At 43.1% G+C, this 26776-nt stretch overlaps 1 protein-coding gene across 1 annotated transcript; it reads left to right on the top strand.

Moving 5' to 3' along the window:
- The first annotated feature begins 154 nt into the window (after nt 1–154).
- LOC115132565 (immunoglobulin superfamily DCC subclass member 3-like) lies at nt 155–22881 on the top strand. The gene is made up of 14 exons (XM_065021049.1): nt 155–182; nt 930–1241; nt 3617–3761; nt 4586–4716; nt 5114–5251; nt 9048–9206; nt 17432–17597; nt 18647–18897; nt 19144–19308; nt 20019–20207; nt 21212–21325; nt 21555–21684; nt 21900–22035; nt 22777–22881. The coding sequence occupies exons 1-14, from the start codon at nt 155–157 to the stop codon at nt 22879–22881; spliced, it is 2169 nt and encodes a 722-aa protein (XP_064877121.1).
- The last annotated feature ends 3895 nt before the right edge of the window (nt 22882–26776 follow it).

The following is a 26776-nucleotide window of genomic DNA, read 5'->3' as shown; positions in this document are numbered from 1 at the left end:
TGTTGGTGGGGTCAACTTCAAGAGGCGAATGGGGTGATCCAGTGGCATGGGAAAGTCACCCCGGAGCCTTGGTGAAAGGGAGGCAGGGATGCAGGGGGGGGGCATAAGAGGGGCAGATGGCCCCCATAGGGGGTGGGGGTGTAGGTTTATGGTGATGGGACTTTCTAGGGGGTTGTCGGAAGGTAGGGTAAAAACAAGTGTAAGTGTCGTCACTGCGCCATTGTTGCCGGTCTGCGCTTGGTTCAATAGAAGTTCTCCTAACTTGACCCCACTAACCCTCTCTAGTCTTCTGCCTCCATCTCAGCCATTGTTCCTGCCCTCTTTGGCTCAATGACTCCCCGGCATTCAGCCCTATTATTGTGGCCGGTTTCAGTAAAAGTGTTTTGGTCGCGGAACTAACACAGCCATCAATCAGTTGGCCAGTGTAGAGTGTCAAGGGCAGTTTTTGGGGTTGGAAGAGTTCGTCACCTGGCGAACGTGGCTGTCCATCTCTATTCCGGTCCCCTTCTGTGTTGTTGCGTCTCAGACTTTGCTTGTAAACACAGATACATAGGGAATGGGATAGGAATCTTGGTGTATGAATGGATTAGAGACAGGCAAGGCTCCCGCCATGGCATGCTCAATGCCCAAGTAGAAAGTTCTGTGAGGTATAGTTTACAAATTCAGTTTGAAGTTTTTCCTTTAATGGATGGTCCCATAAGGTCAGAGTATCAATCTCCCTTACTGGTCCTCTTAACTGATCTTAAAGTGATTGGATGAACAGGTAAGCTACTATATATAGCCAACATTAAGTTCCTTAGTGAATTCACTCATAGTGGGTGATTAGACACATGCAATAGCATCACCCCCACTGTACTGGTCTACAACATGAACCAACACTGATGTTCTCAACCTTAACAGCCAATGATCTTCTTCACGCCCCTTTCTAGATGTATGTGGTGCCAAGGAGCTGGCGATCCTATTGGAGCCCAGTGACGTCATCGCTGTGCGGGATCGGCCGCTGATGCTGGACTGCCGGGTAGAGGGCGAGGGTTCCATCTCGATCACGTGGCGCAAGAACGGGGTGCCCGTAGTTGTGGGGGAGCGTGTACAGGTGCTGCCCAATGGGACCCTCTTCATCCAGAGCTTCCAGAAACGACTAGACAGAGTCGGAAGTGAGACGGATGTTGGAGAGTACGACTGCGCCGCTCAGAACCGCTTTGGCATGCTGGTCAGCCGCAAGGCCCGGGTTCAGCTGGCATGTGAGTTCACCTGCCTTACATACTGTTTTATGGTTCACTAGTGTTATTTATGTAATGGTGACCTACGTAACAGTCACTTATGTAGAGGGCATATCTAACACTCAATACACATACAGTACAATAAACAGAAAACACTTATCTATCTATCTATACACAACACAAGACACAATAGTATTGAGTATTAAAGGAAATGGTTAATTTACTCTTTCTGGCATGGTTGCTCTCCACCAGCCAATCACTACTTGTGCTAATTTCACTTAGAAATACAGTAGCTAAATAACTAATTTTAAAAACTGTATCAATGCAAAGATTACCCATCTTAAGTCAGACCCTTTGCTATGAAACTCGAAATTGAGCTCAGGTGCCTCCTGTTTCCATTGATCATCCTTTAGATGTTTCTACGAATTGATTGGAGTCCACCTGTGGTAAATTCAATTGATTGGACATGATTTGGAAAGGCACACACCTGTATATAAAAAGGTCCCACAGTTGACAGAGCATGTCAGAGCAAAAACCAAGCCATGAGGTCGAAGGAATTGCCCGTAGAGCTCCGAGACAGGATTGTGGGGAAGGGTACCAAAAATGTCTGAAGCATTGAAGGGCCCCAAGAGCACAGTGGCCTCCATCATTCTTAAATAGAAGAATGGTGGCGACTCTTCCAAGACTTGGCTGCCCGGCCAAACTGAGCAACCGGGGGAGAATGGACTTTGTCAGGGAGGTGACCAAGAACCCGCCTTTATGGTAGAGTGGCCAAAAGGAATCCACTCCTCAGTAAAAAGCACATGACAGCCTGCTTGGAGTTTGCCAAAAGGCACCTAAAGGATTCTCAGACCATGAGAAACAAGATTCTCTGGTCTGATGAAACCAAGATTGAAGTCTTTGGCCTGAATGCCAAGCATCATGTCTGTAAGTAAACTGGCACCATCCCTACGGTGAAACATGGTGTTGGGAGCATCATGCTGTGGTGATATTTTCAGCGGCAGGGACAGGGAGACTAGTCGAGGGAAAGATGAATGGAACAAAGTACAGAGAGATCCTTGATGAAAACCTGCTCCAGAGCGCTCAGGACCTCACTGTAGCCAGCGACCTCCACCTAATAATTATAATTAAAAAAATATCATTACAATCACAATAAACTTAAACGGGAGGCAACAGTCATATAATATAATGGGTAATTGTTTATATGTTTCTAGCTATCCCAGAAAGACATCACCGAAAACCAAATATTTTCACCATCTGCTGTGGTTTGGTAACTTTCTGTTCTTCAACGGACTCTGGCTGGATTGAAGACGAAGCAAAGTTTGGAAAATGTCAAAGTATGCGGCGTCTCGCTCGCAACGGAGCCTTCAAACACAAGGGGGCGTTTAATTTTCCCTCCGTTGTGGACATCCCCATTGAAATGCATGACATTCGTAACGGAGTGCTTATGGGTAATGTGAACAAGGCTTTACAATGAGTAATATGTTCAATGTGTAGCCTGGCTACACAAACACACAATTAGTCAATAATATTCCCCTCTGAATGTGATTTAGAAGAGAACCAGCAGTGAATGTTACCAGGTCCTCCCATTCACTCCAGTGTAATGCTACAGTCATTTTACCAGACATTATTTATATGTCCCTGCTTTAATCAGAAGTCATAAAAACAGTGGAGGCCAAACAATGGCTTTTGTCTTATCTATAGGAGAACACTACATGTAATCCCCTTTCTGTCATAACAGGAGAGTCTGTTCTGTTCTCCATATTGCGAACACCATTGTCACATACCTGGCAACCCAAAACCCCATCGGAATCTATAGACTGTTATACATGATGCTCCACGCTGAGAACACCTTAATTGCATATCTGGCAACCCGAGACCACCTCAGACTTTTTCATCTCTTGTGTTTCTTTGTGACATTGTGGGTGATGAATGGTACACCCCACTAAGTGTACTGCCACACACAAAACACACACACACACAAAGCATTGTGTTCAGACAAGATTTAAGATAAACACGTGCATTCTGTACAGACACAAACTGTCCTACGCATACTGTTCAACACCCAAATCCCAAAGCCCCCATCTCTCTCGCTCTCTCCCTCTCCCTTCGCTGTCTCTCTTTCTCACACACACACACACACACACACACACACACACACACACACACACACACACACACACACACACACACACGTGACCGAATGAACGACTTTCATATGTTGTGCATATGCATATTAATTATATGTACATCTTATAGATATATATTTTTGTATAATATTGTTGGCTCTTGGACCAGGTCTCCTCTTGCAAAAGAGAGATTTTCTCTCAATTTGAATATCCCGTGTCAATAAATGTTAAATGGAGATATAACTTTTGTTGTTCTTTCTTCCTCAGCCCTCCCTAAGTTCCACACACACCCAGAGTCCATGTCAGTGGACGATGGCGGTGTGGCTCGCTTCAAGTGCCAAGTCAATAGTGTGCCAGAGGCCAACATCACTTGGGAAAGGGACAGAACCCCACTCACTACTACCGACAACAGGTAACATCATCATAATACACTGAATGTATAAAACATTTACGAACACCTTTCCATGACATAGACTGACCAGGTGAATCCACGGTAAAGCTATGATCCCTTATTAATGTCACCTGTTAAGTCCACTTCAATCAGTGTAGATGAAGGGGAGGAGTCAGGTTAAAGAAGGATTTTTAAGCCTTGAGACAATTGAGACATGAATTGTATATGTGTGCCATTCAGCGGGTGAATGGGCAAGACAAAAGATTTAAGTGCCTTTGAGTGGGGTATGGCAGTAGCTGCCAGGTGCACTGGGTTGAGTGTGTTAAGAACTGCAACACTGCTGGGGTTTCCACGCTCAACAGTTTCCCTTGTGTATCAAGAATGGTCCACCACCCAAAGAACATCCAGCCAACTTGACACAACTGTTGGAAGCTTCGGAGTCAACATGTGCCAGCATCCCTGTGGAACGATTTCAACACATTGTAGTCTAAACCTGACAAATTGAGGCTGTTCTGAGGGCAAAAGGGGCTGCAACTCAAAATTAGGAACGGGTTTCTTATGTTTTGGACACTCAGTGTATATAGGCCTATACACTCCTACGCACGCACGCACGCACACACACACAGACACACACGGTTCATAATGTTATTATTTTGGGATGATTGCAAATGAACTTGGCGCTTGGTGTCACCCTGCAAGATAAATTGCTACATTAGCGATGTAGCTACCATGCTGCAGACAGAGATTTTGAAAAAGTAGCTAACTTTTAAATTCTCAGCCAAACTATATGTCACATCTACCTGTGCACTCACACCTCTCTAAACCCCTCCCTTTCCCTTGTCCAGGTACACTCTCCTGCCAATGGGTATCCTCCAGGTGACTGGTGTGAGGCGGATTGATGCCGGGGTGTACCGTTGTATGGCCTCCAACATCGCCAACACACGCTTCAGCCATGAGGCTGTGCTCAATGTAACCGGTGAGTGGTACTGACCCCACTCACATGAAGCCTTGTCCTGGACTAAAAAGCATGCTAATTGGCAACTCTCCATTGATAGCGCATCTTATTTCAGGACTAGTCTTAATCTGTTCCTTGGGAAACCAGCCCTTACAGTATAGATCATATAGGGACCTGTCAATAGTGCACTTTCAATGGGTTTGTTCATGTAGCTTTTCAATCTATATTTGAGTTGTTTTGGACACTATAAAGAATATCAAACTGACCACGTTTATGCTAATCACATAAATGTTGACAAAATCCCTATAGGCTAAAGCCAAAGTCCGAACATGGTCTGGTTCAGCCGAGGAACCTGTTTAACAGTAGTTTTATCTTCTCTCTCTTTGTTTGTGTTCGTGTCCTTTTTCGCTCTCTACAGGTGAGGCTTCCAGGATCTACAAGGAGCCAGTTATCCTCTCTGGGCCCCAGAACCTGACCATCACCGTCCACCAGACAGCCATTTTGGAGTGCATTGCCACAGGGAACCCCCGGCCCATTGTGTCCTGGAGCAGGCTGGGTAACAACTATTCTCATGCAATCAGAATGGCCTTAATTTATACCACACAGAGTTAATGATGGTACAGTCATGGCCAAAAGTTTTGAGAGTGACACAAATATTAATTTCCACAAAGTTTGCTGCCTCAGTGTCTTTAGATATTTTTGTCAGATGTTACTATGGAATACTGAAGTATAATTACAAGCATTTCATAAGTGTCAAAGGCTTTTATTGACAATTACATGAAGTTGATGCAAAGAGTCAATATTTGCAGTGTTGACCCTTCTTTTTCAAGACCTCTCCAATCCGCCCTGGCATGCTGTCAATTAACTTCTGGGCCACATCCTGACTGATGGCAGCCCATTCTTGCGTAATCAATGCTTGGAATTCTTCAGAATTTGTGGGGTTTTGTTTGTCCACCCGCCTCTTGAGGATTGACCACAAGTTCTCAATGGGATTAAGGTCTGGGGAGTTTCCTGTCCATGGACCCAAATTATCAATGTTTTGTTCCCCGAGCCACTTAGTTACAGTGCCTTGCGAAAGTATTCGGCCCCCTTGAACTTTGCAACCTTTTGCCACATTTCAGGCTTCAAACATAAAGATATAAAACTGTATTTTTTTGTGAAGAATCAACAACAAGTGGGACACAATCATGAAGTGGAACGACATTTATTGGATATTTCAAACTTTTTTAATAAATCAAAAACTGAAAAATTGGGCGTGCAAAATTATTCAGCCCCTTTACTTTCAGTGCAGCAAACTCTCTCCAGAAGTTCAGTGAGGATCTCTGAATGATCCAATGTTGACCTAAATGACTAATGATGATAAATACAATCCACCTGTGTGTAATCAAGTCTCCGTATAAATGCACCTGCACTGTGATAGTCTCAGAGGTCCGTTAAAAGCGCAGAGAGCATCATGAAGAACAAGGAACACACCAGGCAGGTCCGAGATACTGTTGTGAAGAAGTTTAAAGCCGGATTTGGATACAAAAAGATTTCCCAAGCTTTAAACATCCCAAGGAGCACTGTGCAAGCGATAATATCAGACCACTGCAAATCTACCAAGACCTGGCCGTCCCTCTAAACTTTCAGCTCAAACAAGGAGAAGACTGATCAGAGATGCAGCCAAGAGGCCCATGATCACTCTGGATGAACTGCAGAGATCTACAGCTGAGGTGGGAGACTCTGTCCATAGGACAACAATCAGTCGTATATTGCACAAATTTGGCCTTTATGGAAGAGTGGCAAGAAGAAAGCCATTTCTTAAAGATATCCATAAAAAGTGTTGTTTAAAGTTTGCCACAAGCCACCTGGGAGACACACCAAACATGTGGAAGAAGGTGCTCTGGTCAGATGAAACCAAAATTGAACTTTTTGGCAACAATGCAAAACGTTATGTTTGGCGTAAAAGCAACACAGCTCATCACCCTGAACACACCATCCCCACTGTCAAACATGGTGGTGGCAGCATCATGGTTTGGGCCTGCTTTTCTTCAGCAGGGACAGGGAAGATGGTTAAAATTGATGGGAAGATGGATGGAGCCAAATACAGGACCATTCTGGAAGAAAACCTGATGGAGTCTGCAAAAGACCTGAGACTGGGACGGAGATTTGTCTTCCAACAAGACAATGATCCAAAACATAAAGCAAAATCTACAATGGAATGGTTCAAAAATAAACATATCCAGGTGTTAGAATGGCCAAGTCAAAGTCCAGACCTGAATCCAATCGAGAATCTGTGGAAAGAACTGAAAACTGCTGTTCACAAATGCTCTCCATCCAACCTCACTGAGCTCGAGCTGTTTTGCAAGGAGGAATAAGATACAATTTCAGTCTCTCGATGTGCAAAACTGATAGAGACATACCCCAAGCGACTTACAGCTGTAATCGCAGCAAAAGGTGGCGCTACAAAGTATTAACTTAAGGGGGCTGAATAATTTTGCACGCCCAATTTTTCAGTTTTTGATTTGTTAAAAAAGTTTGAAATATCCAATAAATGTCGTTCCACTTCATGATTGTGTCCCACTTGTTGTTGATTCTTCACAAACAAATACAGTTTTATATCTTTATGTTTGAAGTCTGAAATGTGGCAAAAGGTCGCAAAGTTCAAGGGGGCCGAATACTTTCGCAAGGCACTGTATCACTTTTGCCTTATGGCAAGGTGCTCCATCATGCTGGAAAAGGCATTGTTCGTCACCAAACTGTTCCTGGATGGTTGGAAGAAGTTGCTCTCGGAGGATGTGTTGGTACCATTCTTTATTCATTGCTGTGTTCGTAGGCAAAATTGTGAGAGAGACCACTCCCTTGGCTGAGAAGCAACCCCACACGTGAATGGTCTCAGGATGCCTTACTGTTGGCATGACACAGGACTGGTGGTAGCTTGTCTTCTCCGGACAAGCTTTTTTCCAAATGTCCTAAACAATCGGAAAGGGGATGCATCAGAGAAAATGACTTTATCCCAGTCCTCAGCAGTCCAATCCCTGTACCTTTTGCAGAATATCAGTCTGTCCCTGATGTTTTTCCTGGAGAGAAAACACCAGGCCATCCTCCAAAAGTCTTTGCCTCACTGTGCATGCAGATGCACTCACACCTGCCTGCTGCCATTCCCGAGAAAGCTCTGTACTGGTGGTACCCCGATCCCGCAGCTGAATCAACTTTAGGAGACGGTCCTTGCGCTTGCTGGACTTTCTTGGGGGCCCTGAAGCCTTCTTCACAACAATTGAACCGCTCTCCTTCTTGATGATCCGATAAATGGTTGATTTATGTGCAATCTTACTGGCAGCAATATCCTTGCCTGTGAAGCCCTTTTTGTGCAAAGCAATGATGACGGCACGTGTTTCCTTGCAGGTAACCATTATTGACAGAGGAAGAACAATGATGCCAAGCACCACCCTCCTTTTGAAGCATCCAGTCTGTAATTCGAACTCAATCAGCATGACAGAGTGATCTCCAGCCTTGTCCTCGTCAACACTCACACCTGTGTTAACGAGAGAATCACTGACATGATGTCAGCTGGTCCTTTTGTGGCAGGGCTGAAATGCAGTGGAAATGTTTTTGGGGGATTCATTTAATTTGCATGGCAAAGAGGGATTTTGCAATTAATTGCAATTCATCTGATCACTCTTCATAACATTCTGGAGTATATGCGAATTGCCATCATACAAACTGAGGCAGCAGACTTTGTGAAAATTAATATTTGTGTCATTCTCAAAACTTTTGGCCACGACTGTAGCTAAACAATGAGTTGATCTCTGTATTAGCTATTCTGCGTATTATGCACTATGTTGCTCTATAGATGAGTGAGCTGAGAATGTCATGAAAACAATGTGCCCCCTTCAATGCGGCAGAAGGCTGTTGTTGTTGTTGTGATTGTGGATGGCCAGATAGCTAGCAACAATGACAATAAACTGCCGTGTAGGGAATCGTAAGTGGCTCGTTTTAGTTAGTTTTATCTTCTTCTTGATACCATACCTTGTTTTGAGGTGTTTTTACTGCTTTTTTCACGTCTATGCTAACATGGCAAAAATGTGCTAGCTAGCTAACCAACAACTGTAATGCTGTATTTGAGACAACAAGTGCTCATTGTACAACTTTATGTTTTTAATAAACATTGGAGATGCAATCTAGTTTACATGTTGTCAACAATCTAAGCCAAACCTGTTTTGCCCCATAGTTGTGCACGCGTTGATTTTGTTGCTAAACAACCAACCCTCCTATAAACTTAAGGTTTCAAACTTGCTTTTCATTAAACCCTGTGTTTTTTTGTATTATGTTGGCCTATGTCTTATTCCTTTGTGTGTGTGTGCTCTCTCCAGATGGGCGCTCCATCGGGGTGGAGGGCATCCAGGTGTTGGGGACTGGAAACCTGATGATCTCGGACGTGTCGCTGCAGCACTCGGGGGTGTACGTGTGCGCCGCCAACCGCCCCGGGACCAGGATGAGGCGTACTGCACTGGGAAGACTGGTGGTGCAAGGTGAGCTCCCTCCTAACCCTTTTCACACTACTATGCCGAAGTAACCCGAGCCAGGTTGTTGAGCTGGCCTAGTTTCACATCCACCAATGTTGCTAGCACTGTGCTGAACATGACAATGTGAAAATAAAATATCAGAGCCAGGAGAGTACAGTTAAGGTCAACACAATAGTATGCAAACGGTAATACTGTACCTGCCTCACCTCACTAAGAGGCAGAGCCTGAGTCAAAGTAAAGTTTAAATGATTAATTAAGCATTTATACAGTAAATGATATCCTCCAAGAATAGCTTTACAAGTCACAGAGTGAGCCTTAGCCAATGGTTCTATCGTTTCAACCCAGTGCTGCTGATCACATTGATAAAGCTTTATCCTGGGTCAGTAAATGACCATCAACTGACCATGACACTGACAGATACACGTGATCACAGGAGCAGGATAGGGGATGGGGGGGTCCATGTCCAGAAAGTGTGGTGGTGATGGGGGTGGGGGTGTGTGGGTGTAGGGTTTGAGCTTTGGGCTATTGGGACTTGCTGATGCCATCACATGAACCTGTATTGGCCATGACTTCTGCCAGGGAAGGGAAGGAAAATGGGTGAGTTTGGGAGAGAGGAGTCGATACCCAAGCTCCACCCTTTCACCTCACCTTTGGCCCCCTTGGAGCTTTGAAGGGAGGGGTGAGGTGCAGGTGGGGATGGGGGTTGGTCGTTTTTGTTGATACTATTGGCGCGAGAGAGACCCCGAGTTCCCACTTGTAATTAAACATTGACACTGGTCTCCAGCTGGACTTGTGTGTGTGTGTGTGTGTGTGTGTGTGTGTGTGTGTGTGTGTGTGTGTGTGTGTGTGTGTGTGTGTGTCCACTGCTACCAATACCTCATCCATCAGGCCCATCCATCACCCAGGAACTGTCCATATGTTCACCCTCCTCATATTTCACCCTCCCCCATTTTAATTGGCTATCCTAAGGGTTGACCAATATACTAAGGACCATCTCTGGGTAATGTGAGTGACCAACAACATAATAAGAAAATAATTGCCCTACCATAAACAACTATGGATAGGATTACAGTGCATTTGGAAAGTAATTCAAACCCCTTGACTTTTTCCACATTTTGTGACATTACAGCCTTATTAGAAAATGGTTTCAAATGAATTCTCATTAATCTGCACATAATACCCCATAATGACAAAGTGAAAACAGTTTTTTTTTTTTTTTTTGCAAATGTATTGAAATTGCTTATTTATATAAGTATTCAGACCCTTTACTATGAGACATGAAATTGAGCTCAGGTGCATCCTGGTTCCATTGATCATCCTTGAGATGTTTCTACAACTTAATTGGAGTCCACCTGTGGTAGATTCAATTGATTGGACATGATTTGGAAAGGCACACACCTGTCTATTTAAGGTCCCACAGTTGACAGTGCATGTCAGGGCAAAAACCAAGCCATGAAGGAATTGTCCATAGAGCTCAGAGACTGACAAAGATGCTTCAACAAAGTACAGAGTAAAGGGACTGAATACTTACGTAAATGTGATATTTCATTTTTTCATTTTTAATACATTTGCTAAAACGTCAAAAAAACTGTTTTTCTTTGTCATTATGGGGTAGTGTGTGTAGATTTATCAGAGGAAAAAAAACAATGTAATCCATTTTAAAATAAGGCTGTAACGTAACAAAATGTGGAAATGTCAAGGGACCTGAATACTTTCTGAATGCACTGTATATCAGAATGTAATCATGCGTTTTCTCCCCTGCCTCTCTAGAAGCAATAATTGCCACTGAATATGTAACTGATACTGTATATGCAATATATTGATGTTGATGTAATATATCTAATAATGCATTTGCACTTTCAAAGTCAATCAGTATATTACAATGTATTTAGCTTTTACTTAATGATCTAGCCAAATATAGTTGTTTTGAAGGACTTATTACAATACCTAGTGACAATACCTGTGATAGGCTAGCGTCCTGCCCAGGGGGTGTACTTGTACATAAAGCTGCCTCAAGCTACAGAAACAGGAGATAGGCTCCTGCCCTTATGGGCGTTCTGGTTTCGACAAGGCTTGCTTGCTTAGTCACAATAGCTAGTAGTAAGCAAACTGTTACAATCCCTAGCTACCAACACCTTACATAATACCTAACAAAATGTAACCTATAGCTAGCAAAATGTTACCTGATACCAAGCTAGCAGAATATTACCTAGAAAGTAAAAAACTAAAAGAAGGTAGGCCTATATCTTAGTCATGTAACCTAGATATCCATATATCCCTTCACCCCCGTATTCCATTTAAATCACTCTACTTTGCACCCAGCTGTTAAGGCTCTCCCATATCCATGTTGTGTCAGCCTCTTTGACCTGGTCAATCAATAGTTCTCCCTATCAGTCTTTCACAAGTGGATTGGCCCTGGACGAGGTGGTCTTTAATGTATTAATTAATTCATTAATTAATTAATTTCTCTCTATTTGTTAAAGAAAAAATAACAAAGAGCTTTTTAGGATGGTGGTCACATGAAATGGGTGAAATTATTGGTTCATGGACATTGTCAATGTCAAATGGAGGCCCAAAGTGATCTAAAATCTTAGTCCCTTTCAAAGTGTGATACTCGAGGTATATTCAGCTAGAATGTCCTCTCAATATTTTCTATGATACTTGATACTGTGGCTACAATCCACCACCATAGTATGGACTTAAAATGGCCATGCTGCACCCAATAATAATAATACAAACGTATTGGTTAGGCACAAATCATATAGAATAGCAATGACCATGGGACTAATTCATTATTTAATTAATTCACTATTTTTAGCTCATTCATCTATTTTTTGTTCCCTATTTCTACCAATAAGGCAAGTCTGATAATATAGAATAATATGGAATATCCTGAGATATCATGCTGTTATTATGATGTCAGACTCCACACAAGTTGAAAGTCCTACTTTAAAGTTGGAAACCCTTAGACATATGCACTGCTTAAAGGTTATTGGAGGGCATAGAGGTCTGCTCTTTCACACACACTGTCCTCATGACAGACAGTCCAATTCCCTCTCCCTTCTGCTCTTGAACCAGTCATGGCCATGGTCATGGACAGGACAGGATGACAGCCAGGATAGGACAGGACAGATGCAAGGCCAGAGATTTGAACAATGGGAGAGAGGAGAGAAAGAATGAGGGAGAAAAAAGAAGGAGCAGAAGCTGAAGATGGTCATTTTGTGTGGGAGGGGAGGGGAGGGATCACCTCTCATCCCTTACCCCTGTCCCTGTCCTGGAGGGCCTGCTATAGGAAAATCGTCAAAGTCAGGGAGGAGAGAGGACGGGACACCGTACCGGACTGGACAGATATGGAAGGAGATGGAGAAGGGGGTGGGGTTTTAGTTGGAGGAGGGTAAGACAGATGCATCCCCAAAGAGGGAGGAAGGTGACCACTCCCCCAGTCCCCACCCCCTATCGTTCGTTACTGCGGTGTTTGGGTGGGTGGGTGGGTGGGGATGGGGGGGGCAGGCAGTTGTTCTTGTCACAGCTGGTGGTCAGGAGGTGGGGGACAGAGTCCAGGGGGACACACCGAGTGAGGGGGGGCACAAAGGGTGCCAGGCCATTGTGTGATGACTGCTTTCTCTGAATGGAGCGCCAGTTATAACCATCCCCTCATCCATAGACTTTTTATGGGGTAGAACATTTTCATATGAAAAATGTGGAGAAGGTTGGAATCGTTGAAATGCTTTAAAATGCATATCCCACAGCTGTCAGCTTACTGAGGGGGACTTGCTCACGTTAGATATGAGTGTCAGAACCAAACGGCATATTTGTCAGAAAGTAGAACATAAATATTTGGAAATAGGGCATTATTTCATGAATGTGTCACTTAAGTGACAGAACACACCACATGGATTAGAAAAAAATAAACATCAGAATGTATAAAGTTAGAAACATCACCGTCATACTTTGTAAGCGGACTATAAAACACATGTTAGAAACATACCAAATTGTGTCCATTATGTAAATATGTCAAACATATTCCAAAACTCGATTTACAAAATAAATGGTGTTAGAACTAAATCAGTTACCTTTTGATAAATATACTTCACACAATGTATATGAAGTAACTGAGGCGAGGGCCATATTCAAGTCATACTGTATAAGGATCTCTATACAACTCTGATTCACACTATCTAGGAAACTATAACTAGTAACAACATAACCTACGTGATATATATTTCAAAAATATACTCTTACCACAAAAGACAAAAAGCTAAACAAAGGAAGGAAGGTGATGAGGAATGCCCCTGGTGATGAAACTCAAGGTCAGGTCTAAGACTCTGCTAAAAGTCTAATTGATCAATACATGCTATGGATTGGCCTGATGTATGGACACTGAAGCTGACAGTTAGATCTCAGCTGGAGAGACACAGTTGATCAGCTGAAGGGATGGACAGCAATTCTCTCCTTGGTTCCACCTCTATGTATTAAAAAGAGTGAGAAAATGAGTTTTTCTACGTTCCACTTAAACCATTTTATTTTTGTTGCTGAAGTGTGAAGTGTGAAGTGTACCTGGAGTCATGGCGAGAGAAGGCTATTTGGGTGTAGACTGATGACACAGTTACACACACACATGTGCGCACATTCACCGCCACACATACACACGTGACACACACACACAAAAAACACCCCCTTTGTGCTTCAGACATCCATTCCAGTCGCCCCTCCCAACAATCGGCCCAATATTTATCCCTCACTAGTCCCCCCCTGCTGTCATCATCTCTCCTAACACAAACTCAACCCTTTCACAGAACAACAGCAGGCTGGGTGTTTGAAACCAGTGCATGCTATCATCTCCAATAATTAAATGATACATCATCAGGCTAGTGACATGATATAGTAGTGACATGACATAGTAGTGACATGATATAGTCACTCTCAATGTCAAGTTATTGTTCATCATCCATTAGAGCTCTGTGAGAATTCGGTGTGAAATATAATGGACAAAACATAGTGTAGACATATTTGAAGGCCATTAACCTAAATGCTACAGTGCTCAGTGCTACAGCTGGCAATGCCTTAGATTTAATGACAAACTCAAACAGGCAGCTACAAGACAGGCTGAAGTGAACTTCAGATTAACTTCCAAGAGTTCTCTTGCAATTCAATATCTTTTAATGTCTCTCTATGTCCTCACATCTCCCTCAACATTCCTCTTACCGATTAAACAAACAAGCAAAAGACACTTTGACGGCCATTGCTCAACAACAACTCCCTCCAAGCCTTTTATAGATTCTGGGGATCTGTATTGGTGTCCGTATGTTTAAAGAAATTGGGGCCCATCAGAGGGAAAGCAATTTGGGGAATATAAAATCTATGCCTCCATTGATTAATGGTCTTCTATTTTAATGGGTGTCTCTATGACCCTTGACCCCCCCCCCCCCCCCACACACACACCCTCCAGTACTCACAACCTCATCTCTCCATCCCTCCCTCCCTCCATCTCTCTCCCTTTCTTGCTTTCTTTCTTTCTTCATCTCTCTCGCTCCCTTTCTCTATATTTCTCCCTTCTCTCTCGCACTCTCTCTCTGTCTTCTCTCATACTCTCCCTCCCTCCCTCCCTCTCTACCTCCCATTGGACCCTGTTTCTCTCTCTTCCCAGGCCCAGTCTCTCTGGGTCTCAGCCAGGGAGGGGTGAGGACAGGGGCTCAGGGGGTGTCAGTGTCAATAGATCAATTAGATGCTTAGGTGAAAAGGGGCTGGGGGTCTCTACATATATGCATGTCCCATTGTGTGCTATTGAGCCTGGTGTCAGGCGGGACGACGAACCCTGCATCTGTCCCGGGGACACCAGAGGGCCAGGCAGGGTCAAAATGGGGATAGAGAAGTGGGGACTGGGGTTAGGGTTAGATTAGGCTAGGCTGTCCTCTGGAAGTCTAGGCTCTCCATATGTTAAGTTCAAGCTCCGGGAAGAGGAGGGGAAATCATTGGGAATGTTTTTATCGATCTGTTGTGGTAGATGTAGGGATGTTTGTATGTATTGATACACATTGAAGTATATGTAATATGGGTAGTATGCTATAGGCTACTATAACTAAGGACAAAGTGTTTCCTGGTCAGGTCACATGGTCAGGACAAACTCAGGGACCTACTGTGTATTTAGATAGTTAGATTTGAGAGCTATGTTTCTACCAAGTTAGAGGAAACTGTATAAAACTATAGGGTCTAGAGATATGATCAAATCACATTCACTTCTCAAGGTCCATACTATAAGGACTGCAATGATCATAACCACCTTTATATGATAGTACAGCTGCCCCAAAACATGATCAGTACTGCCCTCTATAGTTCATTGTGAGACTGACAGCACATAGAACTCAATGCTCTCCCCCAAAAGGCCTTGTCATTCTAATCAATGCCGTTCTCCCTCTCTCTACTTTCACCCTCAATCATTCCTCTATTGTCATCCTCCTCTGTTCTTCTGCCTTCTTCCTATCTTTTCTCCAAACAACCTTTTCATCACTCCACATCACTAACCTGCTTACTCTCCTTTCGTCTCCTCTCCTCTCTTCTCCTTTCCTATTGGCCTCCTCCCATTTTCCTCATATCCTCCACCTCCCCTCTTGACTTTTTGAAAGTGCTAGTCCTATATTTTACTTTCATGCAAAGTTACAAGCGAATGCAATTGATACAAAGATGAATCAATACACTTACATACACAATACACTTACAACAAATAAACTCAGCAAAAAAAAAGAAACGGCCCTGTCTTTCAAAGATCATTTGTAAAAATCCAAACAACTTCACAGATCTTCATTGTAAAGGGTTTAAACACTGTTTCCCATGCTTGTTCAATGAACCATAAACAATTAATGAACATGGACCTGTGGAACGGTCACTAACAGCTTACAGACGGTAGGTAATTAAGGTCACAGTTATGAAAACTTAGGACACTAAAGAGGCCTTTCTACTGAATCTGAAAAACACCAAAAGAAAGAAGCCCAGGGTCCCTGCTCATCTGTGTGAACGTGCCTTAGGCATGCTGCAAGGAAGCATGAGGACTGTAGATGTGGCCAGGGCAATAAATTGCAATGTCCGTACTGTGAGACTCCTTAAGGCAGCGCTAAAAGGAGACAGGACGGACAGCTGATCGTCTTCGCAGTGACAGCACCTGCACAGGATTGGTATCTGAACATCACACCTACGGGACAGGTACAGGATGGCAACTACAGGACAGGTACAGGATGGCAACAACAACTACCCGAGTTACACCAGGAACACACAATCCCTCCATCAGTTCTCAGACTGTCTGCAATAGGATGAGAGAGGCTGGACTGAGGGCTTGTAGGCTTGTTGTAAGGCAGGTTCTCACCAGACATCACCGGCAACAACGTCGCCTATGGGCACAAACCCACCGTTGCGGGACTAGACAGGACTGGCAAAAAGTGCTCTTCACTGACGAGTCGTGGTTTTGTCTCACCAGGGGTGATGGTTGGATTTATTGTCGAAGGAATGAGCGTTACATTGAGGCCTGTACTCTGGAGCGGGATCGATTTGAAGGTGGAGGGTCCGTCATGGTCTGGGGCGGTGTGTCAAAGCATCATGGGACTGAGCTTGTTGTCATTACAGGCAATCTCTATGCTGAACTTTACAGGGAAGACATCCTCCTCCCTCATGTGGTACCCTTCCTGCAGGCTCATCCTGACATGACCCTCCAGCATGACAATGCCACCAGCCAAACGGCTCGTTCTGTGCGTGATTTCCTGCAAGACAGGAATGTCAGTGTTCTGCCATGGCAAGCGAAGAGCCCGGATCTCAATCCCATTGAGCACGTCTGGGACCTGTTGAATCAGAAGGTGAGGACTAGGGACATTCCCCCCAGAAATGTCTGGGAACTTGCAGGTGCCTTGGTGGAAGAGTGGGGTAACATCTCTGGTGGGGTAACACCAGAAAATCTGGTGCAGTCCTTGAGGAGGAGATGCACTGCAGTATTTAATTCAGCTGGTGGCCACACCAGATACTGACTCTTCATTTTGATTTTGACCCCCTGCCCCTTTGTTCAGGGACACATTATTCCATTTCTGTTAGTCCCATGTCTGTGGAACTTGTTCAGTTTATGTCTCAGTTGTTGAATCTTGTTAAGTTCATACAAATATTTACACGTTAAGTTTGCTGAAAATAAGCACAGTTGACAGTGAGAGGACATTTCTTTTTTTGCTGAATTTACATCATTCTCTTCCCACCAGCTCCCCCTGAGTTCATGCAGTGGCCGCAGTCTGTCTCAAAACCAGCGGGAGGCAGTGCTGTGTTCACCTGTGTGGCCCAAGGCGTCCCCGAGCCTCACCTCATCTGGCTGAAGAATGGCAAGATCCTGATGCCCGGTGACAATGTCAAGCTCACCAACAACAACAGGTACTGTACACCAGAGGTGTATTCATTCCGCCGATTCTGTCGCAAAACATTTCTTAAACGGAAGCAAACTGAATGAAACGGGGAGGGGCCTTCCTGAATTTATACAATATAAACTCTTGTTTTGTTGTGTTTGCTTCCATTCTTAAACGGTAAGCAGGTTATATAATGAATACATCCCTGGGTTTACATGTATGTTTTTTTGGTCATTTAGTCTTATCTATAGTGAATTAGGCCTACAGTCAGTGCATTCAGCTTAAGTATGTAAAACAAACACATATCAAAATCATTGCAAGTAAAACGTTTGTTGACAATAGACGCTAAATCTGTAAAATCAGTGTTTCCCCTAGATTTCTTTCCAAGGGGAATCGTAAAGACCCCCAAATCAACATCCAGATACTCTGGAACCAAGGTTGTCCACTGAAAGCAGAAACAAACTACTTTGTTGGGCAGCAATAGAGATGATTTTGTTATTCCCACATACTAGCAGTTGATTTAGGCTAAAGTCCATGATCAGAAATGGTGAAATATGTGTAAAATCTAATTTGAAATAATGTTGATCTTTCCATTATCCTGTGTTTAATGTTTTTGCCTTGACATATCTGAGACATTATTTATGAATTACCAATTTAACTGAATGATGTGTACGCTTTGGGACCATGGTCCCATCCTCTCAATTGATATAAATCAGTTAGTGCTGGTATGATATCATTCTCATCAAGACTGGTCAGACCTACAGAAGAGCAGTTCATATATTCCACCTCAAGGTAGCACTGTTCGACAGTGGCTGACATCTCTCTCTGTTAAGTAGGCTGAAGTTCTGCATTTGCACTGAACACGAGAGGATGGGATTCATTAGCTGCCTGATTATGTTTTGAATCACAAATAATTCCGTTGTATATCTGAATATTTGTTTGAATGCATATTCATACAACCAACCAACCCATCTGTTAGAAATGAACCCTTGTTGTTTACCCAATATACCAATGTTTTAATATGTCCTAACTCAAATAAATGATGAAAAAAAATCATCTTTAATCTCCATCCTCCAGTACCCTGGCCGTGACGCGCATCACCTCGGAGGACGAGGCCATCTACCAGTGCATCGCTGAGAACATGGCCGGCACCAACCAGGCTAGCGCCCGTCTGGCCGTGTCCCTGGCCAAGGATCTGCCCGACTCCCCCCAGGGCCTCACGGCCACCGCCCTCTCCCCCAGCGCCCTGCAGCTCGCTTGGATCCAGCCGCCCGTAGAGATCACCGACGGCATCATCGGCTATGTGCTTCACATCCGCAAGATCAGCGGTGAGCGAGAGTCTTTGTGTGATACTCTGTCAGTGTTCAAAGCAAAGCTAGCCTCTTGTCCTCCATTGTGCTGATGTAAAAGACCTGGCCAGGTGAAAGCCAGCCTAATGATATGTTTACTAAGGACAGATGTTTAAGCAATTGAGATTTTTTTCTTCTTTTAAATACTGTAGCTGCACTTGACTGAGTGTGCCTGCTGAAATGGAACCTAACCCTAATGATAACACTGCTTGTTGTTCCCCCCAGAGCCAGACAGTAGAGAGCTGCAGGAGGCAGTCAGTAAAACCACCTTCCAGCATGACTTCACCAACCTGGAGCCAGCCACCACCTACTCCATCTACCTCAAGGCCTACTCCCCATTGGGTGCCAGCCAGCAGTCCAGCACTGTGGTGGCCACAACACTAGGGGGTGGTAAGTCACCAGGAACATGCTATTGCTACGATCAGTTACACTTTATAATTACTTTCAACAATAACCATTTATAAACGGTGTATGATTATACCTATAGTGTACATATATTATTAATAAATGAGTATTTTATTATTTGCAAACATTTGAAAACATGTACTCACATCCCCCTACCCCAAATACAGTAGCTCCATGTATATTGCACAAAGCGGACAGCAGAGTGCTTAGGATGATGTAGCTAGACTAGTATAAGATTTAGAATATGGCTGGGGTAAGATTGAGATTTTTTTAAAATGGTTCTACGGTCTGATAGTCTGCCTGGTTATTTACAACCTGTGATCGATCAAAGGTGCTTATCGCCTCTTCCCTCTCTTTATGTAATTTCATCAATTTTACATCTCACATCCCACTTTTCTCATCTGTTCTCTCCACGTCCGTGCACTTATTTAATTTCCCATATACTATTCCAATCATCTACTGTCACTGATAAACACCTCCCTGTCTTACTATCTCTTTGAGTTCTATCATCATTTCATCCTCACCCCTCTCTTTTTCTCTCTCTCCATATGAATTGAATTACTAGACAATCTCTCATTCATACTGCTTCTCTAACCATCTCTATAGACTTTCTATCTTTCCGCTGACCTTTTCAATCATTCATTCATTTCTATTTTTCACATCCAATGTTCTAATCTTCATCTGTCCTCCTGTAGTGCCCTCTCCCCCTACCTTCTTCACCAAGGTGGTGAACTCCACTGCAGTCCAGGTGCTATGGGAGCTCCCCAGCAAGCCTGGCAAGGCAGAGGGCTTCAGGCTCACCTACCGCAGGGTCCCCCATGCCGACTTCCAGGGGCCAGTTCAGTTCCCTTGCCACGTCAATGCCCACACCATCTCCCGCCTTGGTGAGTGAGAGTGAGAGAGTGAGAGTGAGAGAGTGAGAGAGAGAGAGAGTGAGAGAGTGAGAGAGAGAGAGAGAGAGAGAGAGAGAGATTACATTTATTATATTTGATGGTATAAAATAATAATATATTAAATTATAAAAATATATTTTTAAAGACTTTGTCATCATTCAAATAAGTTGAACTTACACCTGGTGTAATACAGCAGTTTTAATTTCTTTCTCCTCATAGCAGTCTTCTTAACCACCCATCTGGGGTCCAATCTTTCATCCTATACTCCTGCACTGCCGCCACATGTTTTTTTCCTATAACTGAATGTCAGAAAATTCTGAAGAAGATGAAATGTGATATTGATTTTCCAATGAGGTTATCTTCAGGCCAGTGCTGGATTTAAAAGGTTGTAGTGGTGCGGAGAATAACAATTACCCCATATTTGAATGATCATGTGACAGCGAGTTAATTACCATGCGCATGGAAGATAAACTTCACGAAATGTGAAAAGGAGACCTTCGAATGTTCCTTTAGTTTCTTTTTCTGACATGTTTTGCTGTATCTGTAAAAAAACAACAACTGTTAAATGTGAAGCCACCTAAGTGGAAAATTACTGGATGGGTTGGTGTCAGCTACTGATCGGCATCATTGCATTCAGAGTATAAGCTTTCTCATACTGTAGCAATGACTAAATCTGTATGGAGAGATTAAAAGAGGGAGACATGGGAGGATGTTGGAGATATCAAGATAGAGATGACAGAGTGAGAGGAAAGACAGTTGTAAGTGGGTTAGGGAGGGAGGCATTAGGGGAAAGGAACAGTACAGGGAAGAGTGAAAAACGACATGCTCCCAAAATTCAATCTCTTTCAATCGCCCAATCAATAGCTTGGCTTATATCGCGCAAGCAGTCAATAAAACTCGTTCAATTTCTCCCGATTTATAAAAAAATATGACCTTCGAAATTGTCGAAGGGATTTTATAATGTGGCACTGTCGCCTTATGACTTGTTCTTGCAGAAACCGGCGCGGTGTATGAAGTCAAACTAGTGGCCTATAACGGGAACGGCGAGAGCGACTGCTCCAAGAGGCTGGTGTCACTGGCAGAAGAAGGCAGCAGTGCCAAAACCAGTGGTGAGTTTCCAATAAATATTAGAGTCGAGTCAGTAGTGCATAATAAACACTATTTTCAAGACAAGTATTAATTATTTGGTCAAGTTTATTTTGGGGTGAATCTCTTAGTTAGACTTGTATTTGGCATTGCCACAAGGATACAATATGTTTTCTCATAATGTTTCTGTCTCTGTATTTGTGCGGGCTAATGAATGTATGGATGTACTCATCATGTGTTTCTTGGTTGCAGGTGGGGAGAACCAGTGTACCTGTAGACAGGAGAGCGAGGGCTCGATGGGTGGTCTAGTGGTGGGCATTCATATCGGCATGGCCTGCATCATCTTCTGTGTGCTCTTCCTCATGTTTGGGTACCGTCACAGGTAAGGAGGGGCCCTACCTACCATTATAAGATTGGGTTTTTAAGGCCAGGTAAACTTTAGATATATCCTGATCGCCTATGATGTATCTCGTCAGTGTGAGATTGTGAACGTCAACTTTGGTACATTACATGTTAGTTGTATTTGTGAAGCCGTGTGTGTTTTCTTTTACAGTGGACTTGTATGCATGTAATATTGAAATGTATTAATGTCCCCAGTTTGTTCTGCAGTAAAGGGACTCAGTACAGCTGGTCTGTTCCAAGAGGGGAGGACCGGGGACAGCTGGGACAAAACGGGATCCCCAAAGAGGGGGTCACTCGTCCTGTAGAAGTCACCCTGGAGTTAGTGCCTCAGGTAGGAGGGCCGGTGCGCTGATACATTGGCATACTGATTCATTCACTGCACAGCAAACACTAAGCTAACCTCTCATGCAATGTGGCCATTCGTTTTGTTCGCCCACGGTTCTATTGGCTATTTTCATCCCTGTAACAGACAGGAGGTGGCTAAATAGAGGTCGCAGTCTTATAATTGAATCATCGATGACATCAGAGCTGCAGGATATGAGTTGCCAGGACACATGCATTGACGCCACAGTAGTTTGGCCTCCAGTTGTAACTCAGTTTCTAAAACAAAGTTGACACCTTCAGGACATCCAATATCTCAGGATGAATTGATCTATCATGCTCGCACTCCCATCTCTCTGTTGTCACAAGCTCATCCAACTATTCGATCTGAGATCTAGATCTCATCAGTCTGTGATTTCTGACCCCATGATAGATTACAAGCCTCCGGGCTCTAGTCAATCAAGCCTGGATTTGTTACCACTGAACGAAACATTGTTACCACGTCAAGGAAAAAATATATTACTTCAAGGTGTTCTAGAGACTAGGGTGTGTTTTTCAAAAGCTTTGGGGCTTATTTGATTGAATTGGATCCCCAGAGCTGTGTTGAACAATATCGCTGTTACTAAGTCCAGGAGTAGAAATTGTGAACAAGATGATTGGTCAACAACAATGCAGAAGCAATCATCATTGGACAAAAGGAGGAATAAATGATAGACTGACACTCTGTCTTTTGTCTTTCTTTCTTTTCCAGAGTCGTGACTCCACCTGTCATGGCGGGGCTCCGGTGCGTCCGGCCCAATGCCAGGTCCTCATCGAGCAGCACTCGTCTGGTCTGCCTGGCATGGGCACAGGCTAGCATTGGCCAGTAACCCCCCAAACCCTTACCTACCCTCCATCCCAACAGTTTGCCTCTCGATGGATACTCCACCTCGCCTGCCCAACCAAATCCCCATCCACACTCCACCCTAGTGTCCTGTGATGCCAGGGGTCCGCCATAGTTCTATCCATCCACCAACAAACCTGCTGCTGCTAACAAACAAAAAAAGGCTCCATGTTTCCACTGTACTCTCTCGCCTTCCCTCCTCTTAAACCAAAGTCTGTTCTGTGCACGTGCACATGTAAATTCAGAACGCTAGCCTTGAGAAATGCCTCCTCCTACAGATGCCGTCCTATTATGTTGGGCTTTCTTATCTTGCCAAGGAGAGCAGATATAACCAACATTTTCTGTTTCAATTATGTCCCCTTGGTAACAGTACATGCATTCACACTGTGCTAATAAGGCCCCAGCTGATGCCAAATATAATGACTTACTGGGGCCTTTTAGGATCTCTATATACGTTCCGGTCCACTTAGGAAATCTTTGCACTAAGTGTACTAAACTCCACTGAGAATTCCTGCTAACTTCTTGTCAGGGAACATTACATTATCTTTAATTAGCCTTAGCTCTGCAATACTTAACAGACACAAGTGACGACGCGGCCTTGCTAATAGCCTTATTGAGTTGATTGTCTTTATCACCATACTAGCCTCAATGTCCGGAGGAACCATTTAAGGCAACCACAACCCTCCCCCACATTTACCCAAACCACTCTAACCAAAATCTACCTCCAAAGATAGCTACCTCAGTCTGATGTGATTGTCCGAGTCACAGTTGAGGCTAACGTTAGCCTGATGGATGCTGCTTGAGCAAGCCTACCTCAGAACCCCAAAATAAATCCTATACCCTTGATCCCCCCTTCCCCCTCACTTTTTGTGCCAATGCCAGAGTCCCGTGCCAGCCACCGCCCAGCATCAGGGTGCCCACCTGAATGACTGCCATGGAGAGCCAAACTGTGGCAGTGTCTGAGCGTTACCATCCCCACACCCTGTCCACTTGCCTTAGCCAAACCCACTCCATCCTTTGTCACGAGCACAAGCCTTTGTCCTTGCCAGGGACCTGCTGAGACAGAACTCCGTCCGGTTGAGGGGGGGGGTCCAACAGGTTTGGTAATTTTCCGGCAATTTCCTTCAAGATGTAGGCATGCCGTTTTGGTGATCATACCTGCGACAACACCTCCTATGTTGTACGAATGTCCATCTCCAAAGATGTATTTGTGATTGGATGGTACCTTATGGAAAACATGGACCCGAAAGAATGTATCTACGATCCTTTTCCCCGTTATGAAAGGAAATGAGATATGCTCTGGCCTTTTTCATAGAGTCCTCCAAAAAAAAAACAAGAGGTGGTCATCCTTAAAAAAAGGGTGAATTCACTTGCTTGTTTTGTCCACACAAACCCGATGGAATTTCGAAAGGTCTCCGACACAAAGCCAAACAGGTGATTGTTCTAGGCCATACTGATTGGTTGGCTCTCCAGATGCCAAATCGGTTGTCATGGGAACTTGTGGGTGCTTTGAGCCGATGGCTGAAAATGTTGTTTCCAGGGAGTTTAATGGAGATACTAACCTGGAACGCATGGACATGGCACTAGTTTCCACTATAGAACACCTCGTCAGCCTATCCCAAAAAGTTTTTATATGAAAACCAAGCTGAATGATGTCCAAAGATGTAAAATTTGTAATGGTTTTCGTTTTTTTTCCTTCAAAACCTTCCTTTACGAGATAAACTACGCCATTGTTTTCAGATTTTTGTTGTTCCTGTACTTTATTAAGGGGTAGCCAGTAGGAAGAGTGCTTTAACTGAACCTAAGCCAAAAACATTCCTTTTGATTTAATTGCCATTATAGGATACGTGAATTAGCCTTGTTTAATAGAAGCAAGTCCTTTTGTATGGCTTTCTTGGCTTGCCCCTTTTGACATGGAACTATCACATTTTGTTGAATATAACTTTTAACCTTTAAAGAGAAACCAAATGAAAATGGGATATATTTTCAAGGAGATGTTCTATGTTGATACAAAAATGAGTACTTACTTTCTCTTTCTAATTGTAGAGTTGAAATTGCCAAATAACTAGCTGTCTTATGAAAAATACTATTGTGACCAAATACCTTTTACATATTTTAACATTCATAGTCTTTACCTTTGATGACATTTACTCATGACTAAAGCACAGGATCATCCGTGTATGTATGACAGTATGTATGTATATGTGTGTACTTTGTGACAGTTTGTGAACCTTGAGGGCAAAATATGCCAACAGGAATCATCTAAAACAGCTTTAAATGACTTAAATGTAAATGTAATAACGGGATAAACCAAAGAACATAACTACTTTAGGTCCAAGTATCAGACAAGTGCATGTTACTCGCACTTGGTTGTATTAAACATGTAACTGAACTGTTATTAAAGTCTTTAACAGGGTATATTGGTACAAAATAAAAATGGTTGTATAGGCCCACAGTGGCTCCCATATTCCAAGGAAAAGGACCAAAAGAGGTGGTTTCCTAATAAAGCTCTACAGTCCTCAAGGTTCATGTCAATGAGTGTTAAAGGTTTAGCAAAAACACTGCAGTATAAAAGTCTGACAAAGACTTTTACTCCAGGTCTCATTTCTTATTTTAGAATTGAAAGGGGTGAAACAAATGTGATATCAAAAGAAAGAAAAAAAAGTGTTGTGATCTGGGAGATGTTTTAAACTATTTTTCTTTTTAGTTTGAAGCCATTTAGCGGCAGAACTAGATTTCTCATTAATACAAATCTTTGCTGGTTCTTCTTTTAAAAATGTATTTATCCTCCTCAACATGTTGTTCTTACTGCTGTAGACAGGAAAAGTTACCAAAACTGAGACTTTATGTGAATTTAAAAAAAATGTTTTTTATCGTAACCCCTTTCCCCTTTTTTGGTTTGTAGAAATGTAAGGATGATGTAAAACAATTTGTTAGAAATGAAGAGAAAAACACAGACATGTGTTGGGTTTTGGGCAAGAAGGTGGGATTTTGGTGAGAAAACATAATACTTTAAAGACAACGTGTAACAGAGCATTTAAACAAATTCAAGTTTTTCTTGGCAAAGCCTTACAAAGTGATACTCATCTGCCCACAAGGCCCATCAGATAGAAACAAATCAAAACAAATGTAGAGAACTAGAAACTGATTGCTAGGACCAATGAGAAAAAACAATGCTTTAAAGTTGATTTCTTTTGCTTTCTGAAACCATACCTCTGGTGAGTATATAACATGAAACTGTAATACAACACTGTTTAGAGACGATGATGTGTCCTTGTCTCAGGGCCAAGAAAGAAAGTAAGGGACTAACATAATGTGTTTGAAAGCTGTAGCCATAGACGGAGACCGAGCTGTCTCATTTTCTGCATGTCTTTGTATTGATAATTTCACAGGCCGTGTGGTACAAAAAGCAAACGTCATTACAGATGTATTTATTTAAATAGTTCAAGACACAGAATTACATAAATCAACTCAAGAATGTCGTGCTTCTGTCACCATATTCACACAGAAGTTAAATTAATTGAGCTGTCTGGCTCATTATCTGTTAACCTTGTAAAAATAGAACAAGTCGGCCATCTTGGTGACACAATGTTTTCTTGAGACTATTTAGTACATAACACTCAAGAAAAAAAAAACATACACAAGTTTCACACACTATTGTACTCACTCAGGCACTCTTACACTTCCTGCTTTACCCTCATTGGTATTCTGGTCATCCATGGTGGATGAAAGAAATACAAAGTGTCCAGGAGCTCAATTGCCCGATACATTTTTAGAGGCATCAGAGTGTGTCAACTCTTGCTCATTCATTCTAAGGCTGCTATCTGCTCGCACACATAGTTGAAATATGAAAGCTCCAATTTTCCTC

The sequence above is a fragment of the Oncorhynchus nerka genome, linkage group LG7 (assembly GCF_034236695.1).
Source record: "Oncorhynchus nerka isolate Pitt River linkage group LG7, Oner_Uvic_2.0, whole genome shotgun sequence".
NCBI lineage: Eukaryota > Metazoa > Chordata > Actinopteri > Salmoniformes > Salmonidae > Oncorhynchus > Oncorhynchus nerka.
Note: the sequence above shows the minus strand (reverse complement) of the source record. Positions and strands in the feature narration are given on the sequence as shown.